Consider the following 11,579-nt stretch of genomic DNA (forward strand, 5'->3'; position numbering starts at 1 on the left):
AAACGACTCGCACCCGAAGCCGAGAAAACGACCCGCATGTTGAAGCCGGGAAAACGACTTGCATCCAGAAGCCGAGAAAATGACCCGCATGTTGAAGAAAAATAATAATAAAATCTGTCAACACATCAATATTTTCTACCCAAGAACTACGTGAGTTTTGATTTCCCTATTGCACCTGGGGATACGTAGGAGCAAGGTCTTTCCCTTGTCAAACCAAATTAATAAAACAAATATTTTTTTTTTCTTTCATTAATGTAAATAATTTAATTATTTTTATTATTCTTTTTGGGGTAAAAATAAATAAATAAATAAATAAATATTTTGTATATAATTAATTATAGGGTAACCGTCTTAACGGACGTTGTAGGGCGATAATACTTCCCTACTCGTAATCGACTCCCGAATCCAAATTTTTGACTCAAAAATATTATTTTAGATTTTATCCAATTTTTCCTTTAATAAAAATAAAATTGGTGGTGACTCTTTTTATTTTTTTTTTCGCGGACAAACCGGACGCGACAGTTCTATATATCGTAAAGTTAAACTTTAACATGTGTATAAAAAAAGAGTTAAATTTGACATATGCGTAAGTTAATTAAACAATCTTATAATATGGTTCATATGAAATTATGTAAAATTACACAGCATTCACATACGTGATATGATGCATCAATAATTGGCAAAGAAAATATAATGCATTTAAGGGGTAGACAATTCAAGACTTGAAAACATCCTCATAAGAGGCACCATGTTTAGCTAGCAAACCCACACACTCATTACCTTGCTATTTGGGACCTAAAACTTTAAGGGTTGTTAAAATAATAGAGATCCCACCAAAATCTATTTAAAAAAAAAAATTAAAAATCGTTAAACAAAACATAAAAATGACATTTGAAATTATAATTTGAGATCATAAGTTCATTATGCATAAAAACAAAACTTAAAAATAACATTTGAAATTATATTTTGAGACCACGAGTTCATTATGCATAAAAAAATATATTAATACTCTATGACATATGCTAAAAACAATTAAGCATAATTGTTCTTGCGGTCATTTAACTTAATTTCAGGTAATACTTAAGTCATTTATTTATTTATTTTTCTTTTCGATTAGTCTTTTATTTAAGTTTAAGTAACAATTTGATCATTTATGTCTTAAAATATCAACAATATTATCAATTTTTTACAAAAATTCAAAAAATCCATCAAAATTTTCAAACAAAACCCAAAAAATTAATTATCATCTTCAATATAATACAAATTTTATCAAGTTTATAACTCAAATCTTCAAATAAACTCATATTTTCATTCTTTATTTGATGAATTGGATGTTGTTGGAGATAGAAATATGAATTTATTTGAATATTTGAGTTATGCATTTGATAAAATTTGCATTATATTGAAGATGATAATTAATTTTAAGGGTTTTGTTTGAAAATTTTGATGAATTTTTGTAAAAAAAATGATAACATTGTTTATATTTTAAGATATAAAAGATCAAATTGTTACTTAAAATAAAAAAAAAATCAAGAAAAATAAATAAAAAATGAATGACTAAAGTGTTATCTGAAATTAAGTTAAGAGACCGCGAGAACAATTATGTCAAACAACTACTATAAAAAATTATGCAAAATCCATGTCATCTTTAAAATATTAATTTCTCCTTATTATTAAATTTATTATTAAATGTAATTGAAAAAAAAAAAAAAGACTTCATAAAATCATTTATTTTTGCACTTGACATGAGTGTATGATGTTGTTATGTATCTTCATGTGCAACAAACAAGTCAAATGTTAAATAATTTTTGGGTATAAAACAAATGTGTTTAAAGGAAACACTTTTTGTTTAGTTGAATTAATTTGATAAAAGCATATGATTGACTTGGTTAAGGAGATAGATATTGATCGCTAGAAAATGGCTATAAAAAAATCATGTTGATTTAAATAATTATTACAAAATTAAATTTTAAAACTACAAAGTTCTACAACATATATCCTAACATCTTAAAGATTAAAAGACATCATCACATTATGTATATTTTGTGATCTAATTGTCTAATTCTATTTTCTACAATTTTTTTTTTACAAAATTTTTCTACAATGTTGGTGGGCCAATTTCAACCTCCATTTTTTGGGTTATCTACCTCCTAAAATTCAAAATTGAAGACATCTCAACATCTAATATCCATGAAGTTTCACATGGAACCATGCATCTATGGATCAAAAGTCAAACCAACTTGATAAAAGAAGGTATTTCATTAGATGCTCTGTCTTCCACTAACTAATCTTTATTCATTTTGTTGGTGCATCCTTTCATGGTGGACCTATGTATATAAACCGTTATACAAATTTCACTTCAAAATTCACATCATAATAACTTCAAGTAATTCTTCTCCAACATTTTAACTTTTATTTTAATTAGATTGTTATCAAATCTAATTGAAAGGAAAAGAATTGGTATGTTTGGTAAGAAGTTTGATTATTGCCAAAATAGAAAAGAGTACTATAGAGGTAGGTACCCTACTGAATCAGCATCTAGTATAGTTGTTTATTAGCTGTGTGATTCATTAATTAATTAATTAATCATCTAGCTAGCTTCTAAACAAGCGTGGACTAATTAGCCATATTAATTGCTCCCATTTATTACCAGCAATACCATTTTCGTGACCTTAATTAATAAATTAACATATCTACTATACCATGTCCATTGCCAGTACCCTAATAATTATTATTTGAAATCACATGTTCAACATTAATTGGTGAAAATCAAATTTTGTTCTACAGATAAATAATTCAGCACATGGGCAGATGGCCTTTTTGAGTTTTGGTTTAAGGTAGAAAAAATATCAATTAAATCTTATTAAATACTTTTAAAAATCCTCTCTAATAACATTTTAAAATAAATTTTATTTAACCTATATTTAGAAATTTAGTAACCTCACACCACTGCAAATTCACTCATCGCTACAAAGTGTAGCTTTTGGGTAAGCATAATTTTTTACGGTGATTTCTAACAAAAAATTTACACACAAGTTAAATAGGATAAATTATCATGAAACTGTTTAACAGATTAAGTGACAGTTTTACCTATCAACAATCAAATTGCTCAGACTCCTCCTTTGCAAATCTTTTTACTTATAAAATTGATTATGATATATTTAATTGATATTGAGTATAATTAATTTCATTTTTAAAGTTGATTTTAATTTTAATTAAAATTTATAGTTTTTAAGTTCAAATGTGATATTTATATTTAAATTTATTGTTTAAGTTACTTTTACAAAAATATATTTAAATGTAAATTATTTTATTTTTAATTAAAATTAATTAATTAAACTTAATTTTTGTCACTATAAAATCAAATAAACACCTGCATTTCTTGAATTCTAAAATAAATTGATCTAATTCTAATCACGTATTTAGCCAACTCACTTAGATGCACCTTTTCACTACTCTTATCATCTTTAATTAGCAGTTTAGCTTATCTTTTTCTATTTTATCTATTTATTTATTTTAATCATTGTACTAATATGAGGTCATTAATTATATTGTACATAAAATAGAATAAAAAAGTAGTAAAATATATAATTTAAGTTTAAAAACATTTTTAATTCCTATTTTCAATGAAAATAAGAATGTACTTTTCTTGTTTTGTTTTACAAATATGAAGGATCTACAACTCAATTTAAGACATATTTTTTATAACGTGTTATATTTATTAATAATATAAAATTACATTTGATGCTGTAACGTATATTTTGAAGAAATAAGTTTAGATTTAATGAATGAAATTGAAAGAAAAAGAATAGTTTTAACAAGGTTGTGGTCCAATTCAGCAATAAACAATATAATGTTATCAAACGTAATTTCAGATCATTAATAAATAAATAAATAAAAAAGACAAATTATAATAAAAATAAGTTTCAAAATCAGCTGTGGAACAAAAAATGGAAATCTGTGAACCATAACAATTATAATATCTCAAAATTAATAATAAATAAAGTAAAATTATGTATCAATTAAAATAAAAGGAGAAAAAGTGTATTTAATCTTAAGAGTATGGAAAAACAATGTTGTCTCCAATTCAAACATATCTAAGGAAAGGAAATTATGTTGTAAAAGGATGAGTTTGCCACATACACTTTGTGATATTGTGGCTAAGCATTTGCATCTCGAGCCAAGTCACCATCATTAGTAATCGGATTTGGTAGGGTCTATTCATATTTTATCCAACAAAACAAGTGGTTACTAATATGTGTGGGCATAAATAAAGTGCATGTTTAAAGAGGGACCAATTGTAATTCTTATCCATCATCAACTTAATGTGTAATGTAAACCAAGCTACATTTTGATCAAATTCAAATTAAGTGTGAGAGTATTAGATTGGAGTTATAATTAATCAAGTTCATTTAAACTTAATGTTGTTTCATCAAATTAGGCGAGTGAATTGGAAGGTTTTTATTTTTTTTTATTTTTTTTTTAATATAAATGATGAAGGTGTTGTTAATTATTGAGTCTTACTTTTAGATAAGTTATATTGAATATTAATATTCTAATAATAATGGAGATGTAGTTCTACACGGCAATAAAATGTAGTCAATAAATTATAAACATGATAGTGTTTGTCACCTTATCATGTAGAAAGAATCAAGTACTCATAGTGTCGTACATCCTAATACTAAATTGATGGAAATATTAATATTAAAATGCAATTGTTTAAAGAGGTGTCAACAAGGATTTCCTTTTGTTAAAAGACCATGTCATTTTCTTTTTCTCTAAGCTTCCTTTAAAATATTATTTTATTGATTTATAATAATTGAATATGATTAGGAAAATTAAAATGAAGAAAAATTATGTTTATTAGAATCATCTAATTTAATTTTTAAAATATTTTGTAAAATTCGTATGAAATCTTATTATATAGGATAATTGTTTGACTCATTGTACTTTGATTATTAATTTATTTTTCAACATATAATGGTACTTGTAGTTATTTGATGAAATAAAATGTAAAATACAAACCAAAAAATAAGATGTAAAAAATGTTAATGTTGAATTATATTGTAGCGTAGCTAAATTTATTTGTTTTATTAATATGATGTTTTAATTGCGAGCATGAGAAGTTGTTATAAAAAAAATATATATTCATAAAGTCTACTTAAAATCTTCCAAATTAATTCTACATTATTATTTCATAACGTTTGCCCAAAATCTTCCAAATTAATCCCACATTACTATTCAATAAGTTTTTTTTGGTGTAGATTAATCAACTTCTCATTTTCGAGAAGAATTTTTACCATCTTTCATTTGAGAAGTAATACCATCTTTGTAGTAAATACAAGTACATATCGAATTTTTATTCTTATAAAAGTATCGTACTTCTAAATATGTATTTTTTCATAGTTATAAATAATATCTCAACACTTACAATATAATTGATTAATAGAGTTAGCAATATGAGTTCGGTAAAACCTTTGTCTTGACACTCATTCTTTGAGTGTTTTATACCAAGTTCATGTAACAATGAGTGTTTTATATTTAGCTTGATTTACATGAACTGAACTGAATATAAATTAGTAATTTACATGAACTGAACTGAACTGAATAGAGAGATTCTCTTTTGCTCAGTGCATATATATATAGATTCTTCAGAAGTTCTCATTTCTAATAATTCATCATCTCCTAAAGTATTGTGATAAAGACAATGATAACAATATTTTTAATCCAATAAACAATGATAACAATGTTTTTAATGTCATCCCAACCCAAATAAACCAAACACAAAAATAAAATAAAGAGACAGTTTACAACGCTTATTTTAAAAAGCGCTGTAAAAGATCATTTTAAAAATAAAATAATGAGTGTTTTATACCTTTTACAGCGCTTTCCACACAAAGCGCTGTAAACGACTCTTTTGAAAATAAGTAAAAAAGACATTTTACAGCGCTTATTTGACAAAGCGCTGTAAAAAAGCTTTAAAAATAATATTCATCAGACACCTAATTTCTTCAAACACCTTGTACGCATCATGGGAATCCAAAAAACATCAGACACAAACCCATTTCTTCAAACACCTTGTACGCATCATGGGAATCCCCAAAAACACATTGTTAACAAAAACATCAGACACAAACCCATTTTTCGCAACATGGCAATGATCCTGAATACCAACTTTCGATTTAAGAAGGAAAGAGAATGTAAAGAGATAAAAAGGGTGTTGAGGTGGAGATTGAATTGTGAAAGAGTAAGCTTTGATCTTTGTGAAGAAGATGCATAAAAGGAGAAGAGTTTGGTGAAGAGGAAGGGATTTTTGTGGTGACCAGTTACTACTATGTGGGTTTTGCATGCATGTTGAGCTTGTTTAAAAAATAACATAACATAACAAAACACAAAAACAATAAGGCCTTTTACAGCGCTTATTTGGAAAAAGCGCTGTAAAAGAGCCTTTTAAAATTAACATAAAGAGACATTTTAGAGCGCTTATGTGGAAAAGCGTAGAGCGCTTATGTGTAAAAGCGTTGTAAAAGGCATTCATATAACATAATAACACACGGAGGGCTTTTACAGCGCTTATTGGGAAAAGCGCTGTAAAAGAGCCTTTTAAAATTAACATAAAGAGACATTTTAGAGCGCTTATGTGTAAAAGCGCTGTAAAAGGAATTCATATAACATAATAACACACAGAGGTCTTTTACAGTGCTTTTTGGGAAAAGCGCTGTAAAAGAGCCTTTTAAAAATTTAACTAAAAAAGCCTTTTAAAAGCGCTGTAAAAGGCTTTTGCAAAAGAAGCGCTGTAAAAGGCTTATAAAAAGCGCTGTAAAAGGGTTACGTATATATAACAGTTACCTCTTCAGTTTCCTCTTCATTACGTAAACTTCACTATCATCTCAACCTTCATCGTTCTTCTCTTCTTTTGCAAACCCTATCATCCCGTCCATTACGAACCTTATTTCCACGATCATCTCCTTCATTTCGAACCTTATTTCCATCCAAGATCATCTCTCCCATTTCACACAATATATTTTCATTGAAATACGTAACCCTCATTACGTATTTCTTCAATACCGTTCCCTCTTTTCTTTGAACCATATTTCTGTGAACTTTCTGCGTTCCCTCTTTTCTTTAGATTTCATCTTTCTTCGAACCATTATTCAGGTATTGATGTTATAAATTTTTTGTAATCATTAAAATGCATGTTGAGCTTTTTTAAGATATACTGATACATGTTGAGTTTGTTTATAATAATGCATGATCCATGTTGAGCTTGTTGATGTTATACTAAACTGCATGTTGAACTTGTTGTAGTTAAATGGATACAAACAAAGATATAGAAGTTCAAAATGAAGAAGTTGGCACCTCCAAGACTTATGAAAAAGAAGTCAAACGTGGTGCAACTATCATGCAAAAGGTGATTAAAGCAAGGAGTAGTGGGATTAAATTTGAGGTATACTATACTTTGTTTGCTGTGTGTTTTTTTATCTGTTTTTAGGGTTTAGGGCATGTACTTACTATATGAGTTTATTAGGTTGGCTGGAACGAGAGTGGTCAGCCAGTTGACCCCAACAGCTCCATGTTTGTAAGCTACATTGGGGCTGTTGTTCGTCAAAATGTCCCAATAACAATAGACAACTGGAGAGATAAGGCGTTGAAGGATGCCAAAGATATCATCTGGAATGACATTCAAGTAAATATTTTGATCTACTCTTTTGTCATTTATAATTTTTTTTCTGTAAAATACATTACTTATAATTGTTTTCATTGCAGACCACTTTTGTTCTTGATGAGGAACGAAAGTCATATGTTTTGAGAGTTGCTGGGAAAATCCATCGTGGATTTAGATCCCATCTCTCAAATTTCTATCTAAAAGATAGAGAAGGAAACACAAATGCTGAACCTCCAAAGATATATCAACATTATATATCAAAGGATGAATGGAGTGCATTTGTTTCCAAACGTTCTGACCCGGCGTTTGTCGTAAGTGATTAATTTATTAGCATTTGTGTTTTATTATTCATATTCGTAGCGTATTTTAAATTTTTACACAATTGCAATTTTTTTTTTATATAGAATATTAGTACGGCAAATCGCGAACGGGCAAGCAACCCAAAACACCCATACAAGAAATCACGTATGGGATATGCACGCCTTGAACAACAAATTGTAAGTAATTAAACATCACTTTTATATAATGAAGTAATTTGTATTATAAACTATAGTGTGTAACTAATTTGTATTATTTTGTTTATGATTTTAACGAATAGAGAAAAGACACCCAAGCCGATCAACCCTTGGGTCGTCATATCTTATGGAAGGAAGCGCGTGTTAACAAAGAAGGAGTGGTTGATAATGAAAATGTCAAGAAAGTTGTAGAACTTTGTGTAAGTATATTATCACTTTAATATTTTTTAATATTGTATTTTAAAAATGCTATTGAACTTATCTTTTTAATGTTACATGTATTTTAGGAAACTATTGAACAAAGTTCTGAAACTCAAGAGGGCAACAAGGATACGTGCAGGGACATTCTTGGGAAAGTGTTTAATGTCCCTGAGTATTCCGGTCGAGTGAGGGGGAAAGGATTTGGCGTAACTCCCAAAAGCTTTTTTCCTCAAGAGAAGCGCCAAAAACCTTCCAACGAGGAAGTATTAGAGAAGCTCAGAATCCTATCGGAGCAAGTGGCACTCTTGGTGAATACGAATAAAGACAAGCAACTTCCGGTTCAGCTCCAACCTGAAATACAAATGGAGAGTGAAACCGGGAGTTGCAACGTCGGTTTGAAGAGTATTCCCGAGGTAATTAATTACTTACTACTTACTTGCTTATGTAATTACTTATGTATTAAACAAACTTATATATTAACTGTACTTATGTTTTAACTATTGATGTAGGGTGTCACTACATGTGTCCTATACTTGTCCTCGCCGACTCAACGGAAGGTGGGAAAAGGAATATTGCACAATACTTCGGGAGAAGTATTGCACAATATTCCGATCCCCGCGGGCCATGTCAAAGTATCGCCTACGGTTGCTTTCGAACCAACTGCACCGTTGCCCATACCGGACAACGATGGAGATATGAAGTTCTTAAGCGACGCTATTGGCAGTTACGTGGCATGGCCCACACACCTTGTTGCCCTCGAAAAAAAGATTCCCAAGGACAAATCAGTTACATCTCCCGAAAAGGTTTGTCACATTTATTGCCTAAGGTTTTTTATTTTTTCAGATTCAATAAACTAACATTTTACCTCATTTTTGTAGGTCCAAATAAATAAACCACCCCTACAGCCAAAAAAAGGCAGCAAACCTCAAAAATTGGAGGTTAATAGGGCTGCCAAACTACAAAGGCTGGAGGGTAATAAAGCTGCAAAACTTGCAGCAACAAAAAATCTAGATCGGGGAAAATCGGTCGCTGCTGCTGCTGCTCCTAATAAAAGTCAGCCACGCCTTGGTAAATACGGGGCGTGTCTTGACATCCAAATAAAAAGGAACATGGGCAGCAGCAACGATTCGCCCATCGTACAAATGAATAAAGACATCTTTGGAGATGAGTATATTGAATACCTCGAAAAGGAGCAAATGTACGATCTTCTCGAACATAAGGAGCTGAGTGTTACTGTAATCAGCTTGTACATAAGGTAAAAAATACTTTTAATTGCATTTATTTGTAATTAATTAAATGTATTGGTAATTAATCTAGTTTAAAATTTTCATTGAAGGTTTTTGTACGAGAAGGTCGTATATATATATATATATATATATATATATATATATATATTCATGCTCTAATAATCACATTTATTCATTCGATAGTGCCTTAAAAGTTTATCGAGCTCAAAGAGGTGCTAAAGTGTCGAAGCAGAAGTCTAATAACATTACATGGATCTCAATAAAGTGCCCTCGTCAAACAAATAACATCGACTGTGGGTACTACATATTGAGATTCATGAAGGAGATTTTTGAGAAGAATAAAACTATTATCCCAGAAACGGTACGGTATTTGCATTATATGATTTTCATATATAAATTATCTATATATTTGATACTAACTTAATATAATATGTTCAATTTTTATATTGCAGTACTTTGACAATTCCAGTCCATCATATTCTGAGGAAGATCTGATGGAATTAAAGGAAGACTGGTGTCAGTATGTGCTTGACATGCAAATTATTTGATTTTCTGGGAAATAGCTTGCTGCTGGGCAAGGGATCTGAATATTATATGGTAGCTAGTGCATATAATGTATATTCTGTTAGTTATTATATGTAAATGATCATAGGACACAATATATGAACATGCATATGGATCTGAATGTAGTTTAGGTTGTAAATTAGGTTATATATATATACGTATCTGAATGTAGTTAATTAGGTTGTAAATTAGGTTGTATATATGTATCTGAATGTAGTTACTTAGGTTGTAAATTACAGAGTTACAGAGTTACATATATGTTAATAAAGTTACAGAGTTCTGATTTCTGTTCTACTGATTGTGTGAACTGCTTATGGTATTTGAATATGTTTTGTTGTTGTGTGCACTGATTGTGAAGTGATTTTGGATACAAAGATAAAAGACAGCGCTTTTTTTTAAAAAAATGCCATAAAAAGCTAAAAAGCGCTTTTCATTTCAAATAATTAATTTACAGCGTTTAAAAAAAAACAAACATTTTACAACGCTTTTTTTAAAAAGCGCTGTAAAATGTTGTTATAAAGCGCTTTAATGGTGCACATTTTACAGCGCTTTCGTAAGAAAGCGCTGTAAAATGTACAACAAAAGCGCTGTAAAATGCACACCCATAATATGAAATTATGGGTGGCCATTTTACAGCGCTTTTTTGAGAAAGCGCCGTAAAATGCAGACCCATAATATGAAAATTATGGGTGTGCATTTTACAGCGCTTTCTTGAGAAAGCGTTGTAAAATGCACACCCATAATATGAAATTATGGGTGGGCATTTTACAGCGCTTTTTTGAGAAAGCGCTGTAAAATACAGACCCATAATATGAAAATTATGGGTGTGCATTTACAGCGCCTTGTGTTAAAAAGCGCTCTAAAAGCAGACCGCATTTTACAGCGCTTTCTTGAGAAAGCGTTGTAAAATGCACACCCATAATATGAAATTATGGGTGGGCATTTTACAGCGCTTTTTTGAGAAAGCGCTGTAAAATACAGACCCATAATATGAAAATTATGGGTGTGCATTTTACAGCGCTTGTGTTAAAAAGCGCTCTAAAAGCAGACCCATAACTCATATAATGAGGTGCATATGACAGCGCTTTTTTGAAGAAGCGCTGTAAAATGTGCATAACAAGCGCGCCTTATATTTACATGTTTTATAACGCTTTTTTAAAAGCGCTGTTGTATCATTTACAGCGCTCGATTCCACAGCGCTTATTTTTTTGAAAAAGCGCTGTAAATGGCTTAAAAAAAGCGCTGTAAAATGCATTTTTTCGCGTAGTGACATCAGTCTGTATATATGTAATTAAAATACAATATTTATATATGATATTAATAATAAAATAAAATATACGGACTCAATAAAATATTGTATTTTATTCTTTTATTTTGTTTATAATT

At 29.6% G+C, this 11,579-nt stretch overlaps 1 protein-coding gene, 1 long non-coding RNA gene and 1 other non-coding gene across 3 annotated transcripts; all 3 read left to right on the top strand.

The window, feature by feature from the left end:
• Positions 1 to 2,060: 2,060 nt before the first annotated feature.
• Positions 2,061 to 8,175, top strand: LOC140919590 (uncharacterized). Its single transcript, XM_073365948.1, has 4 exons — positions 2,061 to 2,253; positions 7,309 to 7,687; positions 7,768 to 7,977; positions 8,071 to 8,175. Exons 2-4 carry the CDS (start codon positions 7,574 to 7,576, stop codon positions 8,173 to 8,175), a joined length of 429 nt encoding a protein of 142 aa, XP_073222049.1. The 5' UTR covers positions 2,061 to 2,253; positions 7,309 to 7,573.
• Positions 8,176 to 9,862: 1,687 nt separating this feature from the next.
• Positions 9,863 to 10,487, top strand: LOC140919542 (uncharacterized). The gene is made up of 2 exons (XR_012162186.1): positions 9,863 to 9,990; positions 10,082 to 10,487. It is a non-coding gene; the product is annotated as an uncharacterized lncRNA (long non-coding RNA).
• Positions 10,488 to 10,807: 320 nt separating this feature from the next.
• Positions 10,808 to 10,941, top strand: LOC113784644 (small nucleolar RNA SNORA69). The gene has a single exon (XR_003470736.1). It is a non-coding gene; the product is annotated as a small nucleolar RNA SNORA69 (small nucleolar RNA).
• Positions 10,942 to 11,579: the final 638 nt, after the last annotated feature.

The sequence above is a fragment of the Cicer arietinum genome, chromosome 3 (assembly GCF_000331145.2).
Source record: "Cicer arietinum cultivar CDC Frontier isolate Library 1 chromosome 3, Cicar.CDCFrontier_v2.0, whole genome shotgun sequence".
Lineage (NCBI taxonomy): Eukaryota > Viridiplantae > Streptophyta > Magnoliopsida > Fabales > Fabaceae > Cicer > Cicer arietinum.

Bases quoted from the DNA above. Each gene is read 5' to 3' on its own strand.
- LOC140919590 (XM_073365948.1), top strand. From the start codon at position 7,574: ATGTTTGTAAGCTACATTGGGGCTGTTGTTCGTCAAAATGTCCCAATA. The intron at 7,688-7,767 runs GTAAATATTTTG...TTTTCATTGCAG, and splicing joins TCATCTGGAATGACATTCAA to ACCACTTTTGTTCTTGATGA. The intron at 7,978-8,070 runs GTAAGTGATTAA...TTTTTTATATAG, and splicing joins GTTCTGACCCGGCGTTTGTC to AATATTAGTACGGCAAATCG.